This window comes from Acinonyx jubatus, chromosome A1, assembly GCF_027475565.1.
Source record: "Acinonyx jubatus isolate Ajub_Pintada_27869175 chromosome A1, VMU_Ajub_asm_v1.0, whole genome shotgun sequence".
Classification (NCBI taxonomy): domain Eukaryota; kingdom Metazoa; phylum Chordata; class Mammalia; order Carnivora; family Felidae; genus Acinonyx; species Acinonyx jubatus.
The window spans coordinates 69,585,042-69,605,504 of NC_069380.1; the positions used below are offsets into that span (position 1 = coordinate 69,585,042).

Genomic DNA, 20,463 nt, shown 5'->3' on the forward strand with positions numbered 1-20,463 from the left:
TTAGGAGTAGAATTTGAAGCTACTTTACCAGGTCAGGAAAAGTTGACAGATAAAATTAATTTAATGGGAATTTGATATTAGATAAAATGCCATGGATAAGATGAGTAAAAACTAATAATGTGCAAATAAAGTAGGAAGGGGAAGTGTGTGTGGGTCTCTGTGCTATAGACCAAAATGAGTATGTGGGAGTAATTAGTCAAGTGATACTAAATTATATAAACAGAAGACTAACATGATATCTTCAATAAAATTTTCCTGATTTGTGGAGTTATTCAAAATACACTTAACAGTAGATTTAGAGGGAGCCAGTAAATGTAATTTCTAAAATTTTGACAAGATTGTCTTTTAAAAAGATTAAATTGGAATTTAAACTGGTATGGGTTAGCTTGGGCAGAGTAGGCTAGGCAGTAAATTCATGGGGAATGGTGAAATCCGTGGGAGATAGAGACAGACTTCCAGGACAAGTGCCTGAGGCCTATTTGGATCTTAAATTTAGTGAAGAGAATGCACGTGAGATGTTTTAATGTGCCAGCAGTATTAAGTTGCCATGTGTAACACACTGTAAAGTCAATGGGACTGTATTTCCTGGAGTGCTCTTAAATCTAAGAGAGCAAAGAGTGGAGCGCCTGGGTGGCTCAGTCAGTTAAACATCCGGTGTTGGCTTAGGCCCATCTCACCACTTGTGAGTTCAAGCCCCGCATCGGGCTCTCTGCTGTCAATGCAAGCCCCGCATCTGGCTTTCTGCTGTCAGTGCGGAACCCACTTCGGACCCTCTGTCCATCTCTCTCTGCCCCTCCTACGCTGGCATTCTGTCTCTCTCTCAAAAATAAATAAACATTTAAAAAAAGAGGTGGGGCACCTGGGTGGCTCAGTCGGTTGAGCGTCCGACTTCGGCTCAGGTCATGATCTCACGGTTGGTGGGTTCGGGTCCCACGTTAGGCTGTGCTGACGGCTCAGAACCTGGAGTCTGCTTCAGATTCTATTCTGTGTCTCCCTCTCTCTCTGTCCCTCCCCTGTTCACACTCTGTCTCTCTTTCAAAAATAAATAAACATAAAAAATTTTTAAAGAAAATAATAAAATAAAAAATAAAAGAGAGCAAAAAGTAAATTAATTTGGTCATGGACAAGTTAAAAAGGTATACTTTAAGAAAATCAAATAATATATTTTTGAGATGATGAGTTGTGAGCTATCATTTATAGAACATGGGAAAGAGATGAAGAATGTCATTGAAGCATTTATGCTTATGGCCAAAAGGCTAATGAAAAACAATGTCATTCTATGTATACATGACACTTTGATGTCTAAACCTTGAATTCTGCCTGTAATTCTTTTTTCTTTTTTAACGTTTATTTCTGAGGGAGAGAGAGGGACCTAGTGTGAGCAGGGGAGGGGCAGAGAGAGGGGGAGACACAGAATCCGAAGCAGGCTCCAGGGTCTGAGCCATCAGCACAGAGCCCGACACGGGGCTCAAACCCACACACCGGGAGATCATGACCTGAGCTGAAGTCAGATGCTTAACTGACTGAGCCACCCAGGTGCCCCTCTGCCTGTAATTCTTAATGACATACCTTTTAAGAAGGATATGAGAGTAGGGTGAGGTCCTGAGAAAAGCAGCTGGCATGATGTAGGAGATAATTGAAAAGATTAAGACCTTTCTGTTTTGAAAGATTAATACTCAAAGGAGATAGGAGAAAGTCAGAAAATGAAAATAGGGTTTTCTCTCACTGTATAATCCTGTAGCCAAAAGATGTGTCATGAAACTTCAGAGTGAACGTCATAGGCTAAGCAAAAATTCTTGTCTCATCCATTGAGTAGAAATGGAAGAAAATTTTACCCTAAATTTATATGCCTTTGGACAGTGTCCTGAAATTTTTCACATGGCAACAGCTCTTTGGACCCTATGCCCTATTTTGGGTTCTCTAAGATGTTAATTTATGGAATATCGAAAAATAGCTAGAAAGCAGAGCTCAAAGGTTGTCCAGTCCAGTGTGCAGACTGCTTTTATAGGGCCCTTGAGCTAAGAATTGCATTTATATTTTTAAGTGATTGGAAAAATTTGAAAGAATAATATTTAGTGATGAATGAAAATTACATGACAATCGAATTTCAGTGCCCATAAATAAAATTTCATTGGGCTACAGCCGCACTCATTTCACCTGTGTAACATCTGTGGCTGCTTTCATGCTGTACGTTGGCAGAGACTGTAAACTTCAAAGCCTAAAGTGATTACTCTCTGGCCCTTTAAGAAGTTTCCTGATCTTGGGGGCATCTGGGTGGCTCAGCTGGTTAAGCATCTGATTTCAGCTCAGGTCATGGTCTCGTGGTCAGGAGTTCGAGCCCCCCCTGCATCAGGCTCTGTGCTGGCAGCTCAGCGCCTGGAGCTTGCTTCGGATTCTGTTTCCCTCTCTCTAACCCTCCCCTACTCACACTCTGTCTCTATCTCAAAGAATGAATAAACATTAAAAAAAAAAAAAAGTTTGCTGATCTCTAGGATAGACTAACAACTTTAGAGTTAATTTTTAGGCAAAGAAAAGATTGTAGTGATTAGAGTAAAAAATAATAAGTATATGAAAAGGGCATATAAATGTTACTAAGCAGCATTTCTTTATGTTACTGTGCTTTCTGGTAGAGAAGCCATTAGCCTCCTGTGACTTTTCAAACATAATTAAACAATTCAGTCCTTTAACCCTGCTAACCACATTTTAAGTGACAAATGGCCATGTGTGTATTTGACAGTGCAGATAAGAATATTTCCATCATTGGGGCGCCTGGGTGGCTCAGTAGGTTAAGCGTTCAACTCTTGATTTTGGCTCAGGTCACAATCTCATGGTAGTGAGATTGAGCCCTGAGTAGTGCTCCATGCTGACAGTGTGGAGCCTGCTTAGGATTTTTTCTCACCCCTCTCTCTCTCTGCCCCTTCCCTGCTCTTTCTCAAATAAAATAAACTTAAAATAGTAAAGTTAAAAAAAAAAAATATTTCCATCCTTCTTTAAAGTCCTGTTGGGCATTGCTGCATAATAGTGACTACTTAGTATTTTGTACCAAGTACTGCTCTGGAATCTTCTTAAAACAGCTTGAAGCAGGAGTTATTATTACTTCCATTCTACAAATAAGAAAACTGAGTTAAGTGAAGAAACTTACCCAGGATCACATAGCTAGTAAACGTCATTTTCAGGATTTAAACTCAGGCAGCGTAGCTTCAAAGTCCCTGCTGTCAATCACTTTGTACTGAATGAAGTTGAAAGTAAGGAATAGGTTTAATTGTGGCACAAGGGATTCAACTTCCGTGGTGAAAATGTGGCTCTACAGATTTTGAAACTGAAAACCTAGAAAGTTCTATAGAATATAATAGCTGCGTTTCTTCCTAAAAAGAAATCTAGAAATGTGAACTGGATTAGCTTTTTAGGGATCTTTCAGTCTTCATTAAGATACATTAAATAGAATGCTTAGATTCTCAAGTATCGTCATAGCAGTGTTGATCTCTTATAATTAGTGAAAATTATTTGGGCAGAGTAAGCCATCAACTGGGAAATTTGCCTTCACAACAGTTAGGTTTAGGTATATTTGTGATAATTATTCAAGCATTCTGTAATGCTTAAATGTCATGTCCCATTATCTTCTTAGCTAAAATTTAAACCAATGATAAAGAATGTTTTATGCAAGGACACACAGTTAAATTTTTTGTGTATGTTTGAGACAGTGTTGCCATTGAGTAATTTCATTTCCTTATAATTTTAGGGATTGAATATGATACTGTTTTCACTACTATACACAAAGACTAATGTTTTATCTTCCATTGTATATTAGGAATATCGGGTGAGCATTTATTTTGGCAAAAGAGCAGTGTAGTTTAGGCATTTCCTATTCTGAATATCATTAAATTCATTTGCTTTTATTCACTTAACAAATATATAGCACTTCATGTTTTAGGCACTGTTTTTAAGTACTTTATAAATGTTAACTCATTTAATCCTCATACCTCTATGAGGTAAATACTGTATCCCCATTTTGCAGATAAGGAAACTGAGATGTTAAATAACTTAACCAAATAGTAAGTGCTGGGATTTGAACCCAGGCAAACTGGCCCTAGAGTCTGTATCCTTTGCTTTTCCAGTGGCAGTGTATTATTTGTACAAACTACATCAAACATCTTGTCTCACTTTTGGGATATTAACAAGTATAGAGGACTGCTTAGCAGTACCAGTGAACAAGATCAAAGTGACAAATGTGGCTTTATGCCATTCCAGGCAGCCCCATGATTAGAGTCCAGAGACAGCCATAGCAGTCTAACTCTATTAATATACTTATCCAAGGTAAACAGCTCCTATGTAAATGTTTTTGGTTAGCACGTAAAGCACTTCAGGGCATAAATTACTTACTGGCTTCTTCAACTTCAACTAAAGAATTCTGTCATGAATTGCAGTGAGCCCCTATTGAGAGTGGATATGTATTTTGGGTTCTGCAGAACTTCAAATATATCTTGGAGACATTTGGGGAGCTTCAGTAGGAAGTATGGCTTGGGCAAAAGGCATGAACAGACAGTTTCAAAGAAGACATATAGACGGCTAACAGACACATGGAAAGATGCCCAATATCACTCATCCTCAGAGAAATACAAATCAAAACCACAATGAGATACCACCTTATACCTGTCAGAATGGTTAAAACTAACAACTCTGGAAACAACAGATGTTGGCAAGGATGTAGAGAAAGGGGGACACTTTTGCACTGCTGGTGGGAAGGCAAACTGGTGTAGCCACTCTGGAAAACAGTGTGGGGATTCATCAAAAAATTAAAAATAGAGCTACCCTATGACCCAGGAATTGCACTATTAGGTATTTATCCAAAGGATACAAAAATGCTGCTTTGAAGGGGCACATGCACCCCAATGTTTATAACAGTGCTATCGACAATAGCCAAAGTATGGAAAGAACCCAAATGTCCATCAACTGATGAATGGATAAAGAAGAGGTGGGGTGCCTGGGTGGCTCAGTTGGTTAAGTATCTGACTTTGGCTCAGGTCACGATTTCATGGTTTGGGAGTTCGAGCCCCACTTCGGGCTCTGCTGTCAGTGCAGAGTCCACTTCAGATCCTGTTTCTCTCTCTCTCTCTTCTTCTCTCTTACAAAAGTAAACATTAAAAAAAAAAAAGAGGCTTGGTATATATATATATGTATAATACACACACACACACACACACACACACACACACAATGGAATATTACTTGGCAATCAAAAAGAATGAAATCTTGCCATTTGCAACAACATGGATGGAACTAGAATATATTACGCTAAGCAAAATAAGTCAGTCAGAGAAAGATAAGTATCATACGATTGCACTCATGTGGAATTTAAGAAACAAAACAGGTGAACATAGGGGAAGGGAAGGAAAAATAAGATAAAAACAAAGAGGGAGGCAAACCAGAAGAGACTCTTTTTTTTTTTAATAACTTTTTAAAGTTTATTTTATTTATTTTGAGAGAGAGAGAGAGAGCGAGCACAGCAGGGACAGAGAGAGGGAAATAGAATCCCAAGCAGGCTCTGCACTGTCAGTGTGGAGCCTGTTGTGGAACTCGAATTCACCAACCATGAGATCATGACCTGAGTTTGAGCTGAAACCAGGAGTCGAACACTTAACTGACTGAGCCACCCAGGCACCCCCAGAAGAAACTCTTAAGTACAGAGGATAAACTGAAGGTTGCTGGAGGCGTGTTGGGTGGGGCTATGGGCTAAATGGGTGACAGGCTTTGAGGAGGGCACTTGTTAGGATGAGCACTGGGTGTTGTATGTAGTGATGAATCACTAAATTCTACTCCTGAAACCATTATTACATTATATGTTAACTGACTTGAATTTAAATAAAATTTTAAAAATAAATTGAAAAAAAAAGCTGAACTATAAAAAATAAATAAATAAAAGGAAGTATGGCTTTAAATTAGCCTGTATTTCCTAGGAAGGTAATATAACTTTTCTCCTCTTTCCCCATTGTGGAACTTGATTTGGTCTTTGTGAATTTCTTCACTGTTATTACCTTTGTAGTTAAGCACTCTCCAATTGAATCAGAGCAGTCCTCCAAAGTTAAATCATCTTTCCATTGTCTATCTCCTGTCTGTTTAAGAGCAGTGGTTGTATTTCTAGTATAGTTGATCTAGAAATTTCTTCTGACTTGGAAGCATTTCTTGACTGCTATGAGAATGTTTAAGAAAAAGTTGTTTAAAAATAAAAATTATTTTTGTGCTGCAGAATGAAATATTGATTTTGAAAAACAGACTTTTAAGAATGGCATCTATATTGACATGATGAATGATTTAAATATCTTAATTTTTAAGAAATTTTATAACTTAAAAAACATTTAGAAATTATTGGAGACATTTTCAACTATGAAAATATTTTGTTGTAATTTAACTGTATATAAGCCCACTCAGTGAATGGATTTATGAGAGAAATGTTTAAATATCATAAAGTTTTAATTTCAAACACGTCAAATTATTTTTCAGTTCTAAACATGACTTAAGTTTTGATCTCCAGTTTATATTCTAATTCTGTGTTTCCTCATTTTCAGGCTGAAATAGAACTATTCGTGAACAGGCTTGATTCAGTGGAATCTGTTCTTCCTTATGAATACACAGCGTAAGTTTTTTAGCTTGATTTTTATATAAAATTGCATGTAACTCGGGTTGCCTGGTTAGCTCTGTTGAGTGTCAGTCAGTTGAGTGTCCGTTGAGTGTCCAACTCTTGATTTTGGCCCAGGTCATGATCCCAGGGTCATGGGATCGAGCCCAGCATTGGGCTCCATTCTGAGCATGGATCCTGCTTAAGATTCTCTAAAATAAAAAAATAAAATTGTATACAACTTATCAGAATTTTGTACTTTTAGAATTTTATTTTCTCCATAGTTATGGATAAATTTATATGTGCTTTAAAAATATACAGGGCCTAAAAACATTTTTTTAAAGGGTATTCTTTATTCCAAGGTAGGGTTAGAATGTGAAATGTGATCTTTTCAATAGAAGCACCAACTAAAACAGTGGATTTCCTTTTTTATCTCAGTGGACAAAAAGCCATTGTGTTTTCTTTAAATTTTTTAATTATAGGGGCACCTGGGTAGCTTAGTCACTTAAGTGTCCAACTTTTTTTTTTTTTTTAATGTTTTTAAGAGAGAGAGCAATCCAGAGAATGAGTCAGGGAGAAGCAGAGAGAGAGTGGGAGACACAGAATCAGAAGCAGGTTCCAGGCTCCATACTGTCAACACAGAGTCCGACGCAGGGCTCGAACTCAGTAACATGAGCTGAAGTCTGATGCCCAACCTACAGAGCCACCTACGTGCCCCATGAGTGTCCAACTCTTGATTTCAGCTCAGGTCATGATCTTATGGTGGTGAAATTGAGCCCTGAGTTGGGCTTAGTGCTGATAGTACAGAGCCTACTTGGGATTCTTGATCTTCCTCTCCCTCTCTGCCACCCATCCCCCAATAAATAAATAAACTTAAAAAAATAGATTTTTTAATTATAAAAATACTCAAAACATTTTTAAGTTTATGTATTTATTTTCAGAGAAAGAGTGCATGTGTATGCCGTGTGAGCGAGCAGGGGAGGAGCAGAGAGAGGGGGAGAGAGAATCCCAACAGGCTCCGCACCGTCAGCCCAGAGCCTAACAGAGGCTCAATCCCACCAACCGTGAGATACTGACCTGAGCAGAAATCAAGAGCCCGAAGCTTAACTGACTGAGCCACTCAGGTGCCCCCAAACTCCACATAATTTTAAACAAAATTCTTTTTTTGTTGTTTTTAAATGTTTATTTTTGAGAGAGACACGCACAGGGCGAGCAGGAGAGGGACAGAGAGAGAAAGAGACAGAATCTGAAGCAGGCTCCAGGCTCTGAGCCGTCAGCACAGAGCCTGATGTGGGGCTCAGACTTATCAATGGTGAGATCATGACCTGAGCTGATGTCAGACGCTCAGCCAACTGAGCCACCCAGGTGCCCCTTAACAAAATTCTTATGTCCTTCATAATCAATCCCCAGAAATAATTGCTTTGTTTTCTGCTCCTCCTACATTTTTTTCTCTGCATATTCTAATGTACCTAACCACATCTATACATTTTTTTTTTAAACAAAAGTAGTTTTGCACCTTGTTTTTCTCATCTAATCTTTTCACGTTAATACACAGCCATAGCTACCCCAGTCTTTTTCGTAGTTGTTTATGCTTTTTTTGGGTTTTTTTTTTGTTTTTTTTTTTTTAACGTTTATTTATTTTTGAGACAGAGAGAGACAGAGCATGAACGGGGGAGGGTCAGAGAGAGAGGGAGACACAGAATCGGAAGCAGGCTCCAGGCTCTGAGCCATCAGCCCAGAGCCCGACACGGGGCTCGAGCTCACGGACGGTGAGATCGTGATCTGAGTTGAAGTCGGACGCCCAACTGACTGAGCCACCCAGGCGCCCCTTGTTTTGTTTTTTAAAGTAAGCTCTCACCCAGTGTGGGGCCTGAACTCATGACCCTGAGATCAAGAGTTGCATGCCCTACCAACTGAGCCAGCCAGGCACCCCTGTTTGTTGTTTCATTGTAGAGGTTGTGTAGAGTTGTGTATAATTTGTTCCACTATATCTCTGTTTTTGAACATTTTATTATTTTAACTTTTTTGATATTATAAAAAAATTTTTGTGTATGTATAACGTTTATTCATTTGATCACGATATACCCTATTGAGTATAAAACAGTTCCTAAATTTTATCTGGCTGCTAAATTTTTGTTGTATTTAAGAGGTTTAAAAGAAAATATGTGCTTACTATAGAAAAAAAGCACACACCAAAAAGTGAGACTATCCTATTAGAATCCAGATGCCTAACTACGTATTAGAAGGAAGTACAACATTCATAAATGGATGGACTGTTATTTATGTAACTATTGGAGACGAGACCTAAATGCTCTTTTCAGTTTTTGTTTCTTTTGTTTTGTTAAATAAACAAACATATTTCCTGAAGTCTTTGTGGGATGTATCGGGGAAAATTCAGTGGATCTCTTACGTCCACTACATGGAAAGTCTTCATTTGAGGACTTCCTGGCCCCAGTTTTGTGGGTTTGTTTTTTTTTAAGATTTTTAAGTAATCTCTACGCCCAACGTGGGGCTCAAACTCACAACGCCAAGATCCAGAGTTGCATGCTCCACCAACTGAGGCAGCCAGGCGCCCCCAACCAGCCTGTTTTTTATCACCGAAGATTCATCTTTGTTTTGGGAATCTAATCTGTAGCCATCACTGCATGGGTCCTGAGTGCTCCTATATCATTCCAGAATGAACACAAGAACTGTCCTTTAATTTTCTATAGCAAAGCTGAAATTTGACTGTAATGTTTAAAGCAAATTATTTTGAAACCTGGTTAATAATACAAGGGAATTACAGAGAACCTTATAGCTGACTGATTATGGCTTCTTCACAATTCTCTGCTCTCTAGGGTCTGTCTTGCCATGCTTCTCATGTTGGGATGTGTTAGGCATTGTATAGGGATGAGGCATAAACCCAGGGAACTTTGACATATCTTCCTGAAATGTTATTATTAATTAAAGCTTTGGATTAGAAAGTTAGAACAAAAGGAGATAAGTTAATGGAAAATTTGCTTGAAGAAGAAAGATACCAGTTTTATCATTGGAATGAACAAAAATAAGTATATCGTGTTAACTTTTTAAATTCTGTAATTTACATCTTCATAAAAGATATTTAGACATCAAAGTTTTCTCGGGCATAATTTTCTGACGTTTTGCTTTTTTGCTTTGGGGAGATGTACATGGAACTTGGAGCGTGAATATATTTCTTATTCAACTACTAGAGCTACTGGAATGATCAGTACTTAATTTCTGCCCTCTAGATTGAATAGGGGCTTGATATGTCATTGTTTCCTTTTATGTGTAAAAGCTTAAATACTTCCCCCCCCCCCCCCCCAGGTTTGATTTTTGCCAAGCATCAGAAGGAAAACGCCCATCTGAAAATCTTGGTCAGGTGTTATTTGGGGAAAGAATTGAACCTTCACCATATAAGGTTGGTATTCAGTGTGACATAGAGGTCATTTAGTTGTTCCTTTCTTTCTCATTCATTCTTTTTTCTTTATTTTTTCCTTACAGAAAAGCCTAAGATAACTTAGCCATTATATCTAAAGGGGATTTCATTTCTCTTTTAGCTCTGGGAATAATTATTTAATGTTACGGTTTAGAAGGATCCCTCTCCTCATGATATGTCACGGATAAATTTGTCTTAAACATTCATATATCAGTTTTTTTTTAAATTTTTTTAACATTTATTTATTTTTGAGAGACAGAAAGAGACAGAGCATGAGCGGGGGAGGGGCAGAGAGAGAGAAGGAGACCCAGAATCTGAAGCAGGCTGCAGACTCTGAGCAAGCTGTCAGCACAGAGCCTGATGCAGGGCTTAAACCTACAAACTGCGAGATCATGACCTGAGCCGAAGTCAGATGCTCAACCGACTGAGCCATCCAGGCCCCCCTCATATATCAGTATTCTAAATGATAAGTTGGTGGCCTAAAGGATAGGACTCAAGACGCTTTTCCTTATGTTACAGAGGGACCAGAAACCCAGGTCTCCGTCATGAAAAGTTGCCGCAGCTGCTCCACATCTCCTTCTCGCTCTTTGGGAGTATTCATACATATTTACCTACTCTCTCCTAGCAAGTATAGCACTACTTGGGTTCCCCCATTGGGGGTTTTGGGAAGCTAACCTTTCTCTTTTGACCATTGAAAGTATATTTGGAATGTTCTCGGTATATTTTTAGAAACCAAACTAAGCACAATATAAGATACTGTCTTCAATGTATGTACTCCATCATCACCCAGAATTACTCCTTTTTTTTTTAGTTAATTTAAAAAAATTTTTTTAATGTTTATTTTTGAGAGAGAGAGAGAGTGGGGGAGGGGCAGAGGGAGGGTGAGACACAGAATCTGAAGCAGGCTTCAGGCTCTGAGCTGTCAGCACAGAGCCGGACACAGCGCTCAAACCCACAAACCACAAAATCATGACCTGAGCTGAAGTCAGATGCTTAACTGACTAAGCCACCCAGGTACTCCTATTTATTTATTTTGAGAGAGACAGAGAGAGTGCAAATCAGGGAGAGGCAGGGAGAGAGGGAGAGGGAGAAGGGGAGAGAGAGAGAGAGAGAGAAAGAAAGAAAGAAAGAGAATCCCAAGCAGTCCCCACACTGTCAGGACAGAGCCCGATGTGGGGCTTGATCCCATGACTGTGAGATCATGACCTGATCCGAAATCAAGAGTTGGATATTCAACTAACTGAGGCACCCAGGCACTCCCTGGAATTATTCTTTTAAATCTGTAAACACTTAAGCCTATTTTTCTTCCATGTTGTGCAGTACCCTGTTCATTTTACATCTTTTCCCCCTGCTACACAAAGAATGATGCTCACTCTCTTTTAGAAAAATTAAACTAGTTTATCATAACAATGTATCACCATATAAAAACTTAAATGATGCAGAATAATATGAAATGAAAAGTAAGTCTTTCTCCCCCTACCCCCAGTTTTATATCAGTTTCTTTTTTTTTTTTAATTAAAAAAAATTGTTTTTTTAACGTTTATTCATTTTTGAGAGACAGAGACAGAGCATGAGTGGGGAAGGGGCAGAGAGAGAGGAAGACACAGAATCTGAAGCAGGCTCCAGGCTCAGAGCTGTCAGCACAGAGCCCGACGCGGGGCTCGAACTCACGAACCGTGAGATCGTGACCTGAGCCGAAGTCGGATGCTCAACCGACTGAGCCACCCAGGCGCCCCATTACATCACAGTTTCTTATTAATCTTTCCTGAAATTTCCCATGTACTTACAACCATATATAAATAAAATTAGACTTGACTTGTTTATGATTTAACATATTATTCTGCACTGTGAATTTTTCCTTTAAGTCTCTACTTTGGACATCTCTCTGTATTCATTTTAATTGCTGTAACTTGACTCCAGGTTTTATTCCCCAGGCTAATTCCTCTCTCAGTGTCTCATCCTTGTCTTCTACGACTTAGACCCTATGGTTAGCTGCCTTCTCTGCTTCTCACTAAGCACTGCCATCTATTTTCTTTGGCACTTCATTGCGCTGAGCATCTGTCCAGCAAATCCCCAAACCTAGAGTTGTCCCACTACCCACCTAATCCCCTCTAACACTACACTACACTGGGGAAAAGACACATAATTGTGCAAGTTTAGTCCACATAAGTATACGATTTTACAGTTTTCAACCATAAGTCCTCTTAAAATAATTATAATTTTAAAATTTCTACCCTAAAGATGCCCGTAGTTTAAAATTTTTTCAAAGACAGATTTGAAGGCATATGGGATGAGGCCACTGGGAAGGAAGGAGCTCAAAGTATATGGACATGGGTATTACTGTGCCGGGCAAGCATATTAATTGTGTATCATCTTAATTGTGTATCACTCCCTGATGTGATATTTTGAAAGATTACTTTGGAAGTTATTGTACTGTTTTTATAGTAGAGGGTGATTTTCAGGCATATTTATTAAATTATACAATCAACTTAAGATATTCCTGTGGTGCCTCAGCCCCATCATTCTGTTTAGTTATGCCTTTGCCTTGAGAAATAATGGAAGGAAAGAGCATCAATAACATCGTCAGTGAACTTGAGGGACAGCAGGAGTTTCTTGCAGTAAACAGCTCATAGCAGGTTGCAGATAAACAGAGGAAAGGCCAGCAAAATATTCAAACCCCGGAAGAAGTTTGTCCCTTTGGGGAAGAATTTAAGGGCAAATTCTGTCCATGGTAGGATCCCTCCAGGATATATTTATTTACAGGAAAAGACAGCGTTGCTTATGCAAAGGACCCTTCTTCTAGGCCTAGTACTTTGCACATTTAATTTTGAACGAGGAGTTGAGGTAAAATAGAACAGGAGTGCTTTAAAATGGAGAGACGTGCATCTCACATTTTGTATGAGTTTCCTAGGAGTTTTTAGGATCAAGATTTGTGCTAAAACAAAATCTTCAAGTCCCCCAAGCTTAAAGAGACAGAGTAGGCATTTCTTAAGACTAAGGCATAGGTAAACAGAAACATGGGGATAAGAGATTAGATTTTCGGGGCGCCTGGGTGGCTCAGTTGGTTGAGCATCCGACTTCGGCTCAGGTCACGATCTCGCGGTCCGTGAGTTCGAGCCCCGCGTCGGGCTCTGGGCTGATGGCTCGGAGCCTGGAGCCTGCTTCCATTCTGTGTCTCCCTCTCTCTCTGCCCCTCCCCTGTTCATGCTCTGTCTCTGTCTCAAAAATAAACGTTAAAAAAAAAATTAAAAAAAAAAAAAAGATTTTTCATTCAAGTCAGCCATAAATGCAATGACTCATATTTTTCAGTATTGATTCAGTATTCTTTATCCTTTATTTTCATAGAATTTTACCTTATTTTTTAACGTTTATTTTTGAGAGAGAGAGAGAGAGAGAGAGAGAGAGGGAACGAGTCGGGGAGGAGCAGAGAGAGAGGGAGACCCAGAATCTGAAGCAGGCTCCAGGTTCTGAGAGCTGTCAGCACAGAGCCTGGCATGGGGCTCAAACTCACAAACTGTGAGATCATGAGCTGAGCCAAACTCCGATGCTTAACCACCTGAGCCACCCAGGCACCTCTTATTTTGCCTTATTTTAGATCTGCAGTAAAAACAATGGTAACAACCAGCAACAAAACAAAACCTCAAATCTGCTTTGCTGTCTTTTATCTATGACTGCTGTTGAGGTCAGGAAAACAAGATTGTGTGTGTTATGTGAAGCTGGAGCCACATTCTCAGGGTCATAGACTCATCCCAGATCTAACCAGTCATCCATATTCATTTGCTCAGTTAGTATGTTCGTGCCAGGCACGGTGGTAGGTATGGCATGCAGCAGTGATCGGAGACAAAAATCTCTGTCCTCATGGACCTTATATTCTGATGAGGAGAAGGAAACAAAATGAATTACTAAAGTACATACTGTGTCCATTGCTGATGGAAAAACTATCAAAAATAAGTCAGGGAAGGTGAATGAAGAATTGGCAATTTTAAATGGGCCAGCAGAAGTCTTGCTGAGTGAGAAGGTAACATTCGAGCAAAAGACCTGAGGCAAGTAAAGGAGTGAACCATGTGAATATCTGGGGGAATGTTCTCTGTGAAGATAGCAGCACATGCACCCGTTCTAAGATGTAAGCTTGCCTGGTGGGCTGAAGGTACAGAAATAGTTGGTGTGACTTGAGCGAGTGAGCAAGATAGAGAATAGCAGGGAATGAGGGCAGAGAAACAATGGGACCATATCACATAGGAACTCCTAGGCCACTGTAAAGACTTTGGCTTGTATATCTGAGCAAGATGGTTAACACTGAAGGATATTGAGTAGGCTTAAATTTTAACAGGATCACTAGGGCTGCTGTGTTGAGGAGGACCATGGGAGAGCAAGGAGAGAAGCCAGGAGACTGGTTAGGAGGCTGACACAATCATAGAGATATGTATGACCCGATAATAGCTCAGACCATGGAGTATAGGAGTAGGTGTTGTGTTGTCAGAATCTCAAAAGCTGGCTACATTTTGAAGGTGGGGTCAGTACAACAGAATTTGCTAAGGGATGGCATGTGGGGTGTGGATTTCCTGTTTTCTAGAATGGGACAGTCTGGGAAGAGCAGGTTTGGGGGGAATGGGAAATTAGGCATCTAAATAGAGATGTAAACACTTCAATATATGTGTCTGGCATTGGAGGAGGGGTTCAGCCTAGATATATACATTTGAAAATCATCATTGGTGTAAAAATCAGTGTATCAGGAACTCATGAGATCCCCAAGGGGGTGTGGGTATAGATAATGAAGAGGAGGATTCCAAGGATTGAGCCTTGGGGCACTTGGTGTTACTAGGTGAGGAAGATGAGAAGGATTCAGCAAAAGAGACTACCTCAAAGGTGGGAGGATTACATGAGTTAATAAATGCTTATTATGATGATTAAGCATCCTCTCTAGTTTTACTGTTTTCCTTCACAGTTGAACACAGAGTTGACTTGCCTAAACCCAGTAAGCATTGGATTGAGGCGTAAGATTTGCCACTTTTAGTATAACTAGCAGTGTCTATGCTGAATGTAAATTTGACACTTACCTTCTAATTCCTTAGTATGTATACTTCTTTTTTTTCATTTTCCTCCCTTTAAAAAGGAACTTACAAGGTGTGTATAAGGTTAAGAATATTAGATAATTGCACAAACATTGCTACATTTACAGAAGTAGCAGTGTAGACAAAACTTAATTCTTAGCTGACAGGTGGCAGCAGTGGGCTGCGCTTGAAGCTTTCCTCTGCCAGCTCATGCACAAAAACTGGTTTAGGTGTTTTAACCATGTGCAAAGGATTGAACTGCTTAAAAGTGAAACATATGCAAGGTTTTTTTGTTTTTTTGTTTTTTTTAACTCCATGTAATAAAGTTTGAGTTTATTGAATGGTATACAATTGCAGACTATATATAGTTTAATAAATTACAGCCTTTAGAAAACTAGGGAATACTTTTTTTTTTAATTTTTTAATGTTTATTATTTTTGAGAGAAAGAGACAGTGCAAGCGGGGGAGGAGCAGAGAGAAAGAGAGACACAGAATCTGAAAGGCTCCAGGCTCTGAGCTGTCAGCACAGAGCCTGACATGGGGCTCGAACCCACGAGCCGTGAGATCATGACCTGAGCCCAAGTCAGAGGCTTAACCGATCGAGCCACCCAGGCGCCCCAGAAATACGTTTTTAAAATGAAGACATAAGTGGATCTTGATAAAGTATACTTACATTATGCAGTATGTTATGAATACCATTATTTTTACACATGAAATAAGTCCTAGGCTCCAAAATTGGAGGACTCCTTAGTGTTTTAACTTTTAAATTATTAATTTTTGTTTAAACCTTATTTGTTTCAATTTTATTTAAATAAGATCATGAAAATTGACAGTCTTTTCAAATGTGTGTAAAAAGAGAAGCACATTTACCCTGAGTTTTAGACATCCAAATTTGACTTTTTCTTGTGTCATCACAGTCTGTTACTTACTGCTGAATCTCTATTACCTGGCTCATAGGGGGCACTTAACAAACATCCATCAAATGAATATATGGGCATAAAAACTTGTCTGCTTATTACTAGAAAGCCTTCAACTCCATAATTTCAAAACATCAGAGGCCATTACTGTAGAAGAACTGATTTCCATTTTGTGCTACATGTTTTTTTTTCCCCTTTTAAGGTTCATTTACATTTAAAAGGTGAGTGGATTCAAATTATCGAAAATAAAAATAAAAACTGTTACTTATCAAAAGGAAAATTGATTTAGATTTTTAGAGAAATAGATTAAAATTTAAATGTAATTGAAGTATGAGAAATTTTACAATATTATCAATATTAATGCACTGAAGTAATTTGACAAGACCAGTATTTTTACTCTGCTTATGGCATAGGTGTGAAGGACCTAGATATTTTTTAATTTGCTTTTCACTTTATTTTAATACAGTTTACATTTAATAAGGAGGAGACCTGCAAGCTTGTCTGTACAAAAACATACCATACAGAGAAAGCTGAAGACAAACAAAAATTAGAATTCTTGAAAAAAAGCATGCTACTGAATTATCAACATCACTGGTAAGACATGGAGATTTTGGACTGTTGGTATTTTCCTTTTCTAGATGAAACCTCTGTTTCGTTGACTGTATAAATTACTTCATTAACTCTATAAAATGTAGCAAATCCGTTGATTTTTTTGTTGATAGTAATTGCATGAAGTCTGACTTTTAGGTGCCAAGGATTACTAAGGTTGACAGCTTAAAGTATCATTTTTAACTGCTTAGATTACTGTAATATCTGGTACTTCTTTTGGTTCCTAGACCTGGTACCTAGAGTACTTCTTTTTTTCACATGTATTTAATAAGAACATATTCATGCTTTGGGGAAAGGACCTGGATCAGTCATCTAGAAAAATACTGTTATTTTATACTTGGAGGCCTTAAAAAAGACCATGGGAAAACAAACTTGAACGTCATTTAATGTTTGATACATAGCATCTGCTTCAAATAAAACAGTTACATTTTGAGTAACCTGTTTTTTATTTTATACACTGTGATGTTACGTTAACTAGGTCTTTACCAGTTTGTGTTACAATCAAAAAGCATTTAAACCTATTTTATTTTTGCTTCTAAAGTAGTTAACTCAAAAAAATAAGGTAGTATTGACTCTTTATACATAATTCAAATGTAGAATATTTTTAAAAGGGTCTGAAAATCCAACTTTTGAAGTATGATCATTATTCTTCAAGATAATTTTGCTGACAAATACCTTACTCTGTGTGGGGTTCTAATTTACATATGTTTTGCCTCTTCTAAAAAGTATAAGGTACTGGAGATAGTGAACAAGAAGACTGTCTTCATGTACTTCCTCTTGAATGTTTATCCTATCAGTATCTCATGCTCACTTGCCCAGTGCAAGGGAGGTTAGGAACCATTGATCTCAGTTTGACATGCCCAGACCCTGTGGCTCAAATACTGTGGTTGGAGCCTGTCATTCTATCTTGCCCCCTAAAAGTCCTAGAGAGGGGCAACCTTGGGTCACTTGCCCATCCGTGAACTAGTCTGTCTGTAATTAGGGGAATTCATTCTGATTGGCCAGACCTTGATAGAATCTGTTTCAGTCTGCTAAACCAGATGGAAACAAGTTTCTCATAGCAGGACACCGTTGGAATAAGGAAGGACACTTGCCCATTACACTTGTGTCAGCTTCTTCCTCTTGTGAGCCTCAGTGCAAACAAGAACTTGAAATCTCCTCATTTCTTTGGTACTGTGAGAATACTATGTAATTGCTGAATCAGTGTAAGTTGGGTACATTTGCTTATTCATAAGTAATTGAAATTTTCCTTGGTATTTTCAGTTTGCTTCAAATTGTTAACAGCCTTCAAAATGATATCTAAGGCTCAGTTTTTAGAGTTTCATGTCAGCCTCATTCACCTCCATTTACTCTAGGAGGTGTAAACGTTTGGAGTAATAGCTACTCTATCCGTTTAGCTATTTTTTTTTTTTAATTTTTTTTTTCAACGTTTATTTATTTTTGGGACAGAGAGAGACAGAGCATGAACGGGGGAGGGGCAGAGAGAGAGGGAGACACAGAATCGGAAACAGGCCCCAGGCTCTGAGCCATCAGCCCAGAGCCCGACGCGGGGCTCGAACTCATGGACCGCGAGATCGTGACCTGGCTGAAGTCGGACGCTTAACCGACTGCGCCACCCAGGCGCCCCTATCCGTTTAGCTATTAATAGCTACTCACTTGTTGACAGAATAAAGAATGACTTCAGGCCTATAGGTGATTTTTAGTTATTTCTTCTAACCTGTGTTCTTGGAATACTGTCAAGAAGCTTGCTCCTAAAGATAATAGAAGCACCTCTTCTTCAGTAGCTTAGAAATATTTTTAACTAATTCATGATGGAATTAACATAGGTACTCTTTGATGCCAAAATGCATAATAAAAAGAATAAACAATTTAAAATAGTTTATGAAGTTAGCATTTGATAATGAAATTGATTCAGTAATTTGTGATAGGTATATCAGTTGCAAACTTATGCTATATTCTGCCTAAAAAACTTGAAAGTTGCTGGTGATTAATCATTTTATTGTTGTATCAGAAGAGTTTATGATTTCAGGTCTGAAACTATTAGCCAAACTCTAAGCTGTATCACAAATATATCGTCTGGTAATTGTGGACAATGGACTTAAGTCTTTATTATTTTTTTTTTATGTTTATTTTTGAGAGAGAGAGAGAGAGAGAGAGAGACAGAGTGAGAGTGGGGGAGGGGCAGAGAGAGAAGGAGACACAGACTCTGAATCAGGCTCCAGGCTCTGAGCTGTCAGCACAGAGCCTGATGCAGGGCTCAAATCCACAAACCGCGAGATCATGATCTGAGCCAAAGTCGGACACTTAACCGACTGAGGCATCTAGGTGCCCCTGGGCTTTAGTCTTTAAATGTTTTTTAATGTTTATTTATTTTTGCGCGAGAGAGAGAGAGAGAGAGAGAGAGAGCGAGAGCGAGAGAGCTAGGGAGGGGTGGAGAGAGAGACACCCACAGAATCTGAAGCAGGCTCCAGGCTCTGAACTGTCAGCACAGAGCCCTACATAGGGCCCGACCCATAACCCATGAGATCTTGACCTGCGCTGAATGAAGTCCGACGCTTAACTCACTGAGCCACTCAGGTGCCCCTGGGCTTTAGTCTTTAAATCAGTACATTACACATTTGGAAAATGTTGGTTCACATTGATAATTTAGTTGAACCCTAAGTTGAGTATATTTCTGTCTTTGACTTACTTCAGAAAGTTTTTACTGTGTAACTTGATTTTCAGCATAGATACCAGAGTTGATAGAGATAAAATAGCATGAACCTTTAGAAATCTGAAAGACCTTTAAAAGTATAGTGTTATGTTACGGAATTTTATTGTGAATGTAGCACTTCTTATTAACCTTTGCACTGAGACATTTGGGGGGAGCATAATCATTTTCTAAATTATGAAACAATATATATCTGTGAAAAAACACAAGCAGCGTAGGAAAATATCAAGTAAAAAGTAAACATCTTCTACCACCCTCAACTTCTTTAATCCTGTTCCCCAGAGGTAGCAGTATTATTTCTTATGTGTTCCCAGATATTCTGTGCATATGCAGGCATATAACAGGAGTGTACCTGTTTAAAATAGTGCAACTGAAGTATTGTACATATTATTCTGCAAACTTGCGCATTTCTTTTCAGAAAATCTGGGCATTTGTCATGTAAAAGCACATCTGTAGACCTGTATCTACCTTATTCTTTTCATAATTGTGTAGTATTACATTGCATGAATGAACTGTAGTTTTTCCCCCATGACGTTTTTAACCTTACTACCTTTTAAACGATTACAATAACCGAATATTAGCTAATAAACCAACCCATTTAGAGAACAGTTAATTAAGAATAGTTAATTTCCTTATCTAAATTGACAAATACTTTTAATTCATAATTTGGGATGTTGGAACACAATTTGAGGATTTTCTTGCCTTATTCTGTCCTGAGCTACTTCTTGATTCTTGAGACTAGTGTTTTGATAGCGCCAGGCACCGAATTCCCTTCAGCTATACTCTGCATGGTTTGTGCTTATACTTCTTGCCCAAATTTCCAGGTGTTTGTGACATTTTATTTATAAAAGTATAATTATATAACTAGGTATCACAGTACTTACGTTTTCTACCTTATTGGACATAGAGGGGTCTTTGAAGGTATTTTAGTCTAGTGAGTTCTAATCCTGGATCTCAGCAAGCTAGCAGTGGGAGAATGTTTTTAAAAATTCAAAATCCTAACAGATAGTGTAAATGTACCCATGTTAAAACTATATAGAATAACTTAAATGCCAAGCTTCTTTGCTTTTCACTACAATTTTCTGAATATATTGTGATAACATGGGTTATTCTGTTCTGATCGGAAA

General features: G+C 38.5%; 1 protein-coding gene across 1 annotated transcript in view; it reads left to right on the forward strand.

The window, feature by feature from the left end:
- The window catches only part of TM9SF2 (transmembrane 9 superfamily member 2), a 64,713-nt gene that overhangs the window by 12,289 nt on the left and 31,961 nt on the right, over positions 1–20,463 (forward strand). Inside the window, exons 2-4 of the mRNA XM_027065159.2 lie at positions 6,564–6,631; positions 9,938–10,031; positions 16,484–16,611. Of these exons, the coding sequence (XP_026920960.1) occupies positions 6,564–6,631; positions 9,938–10,031; positions 16,484–16,611 (290 nt within the window). The remainder of the gene's footprint in view (positions 1–6,563; positions 6,632–9,937; positions 10,032–16,483; positions 16,612–20,463) is intronic.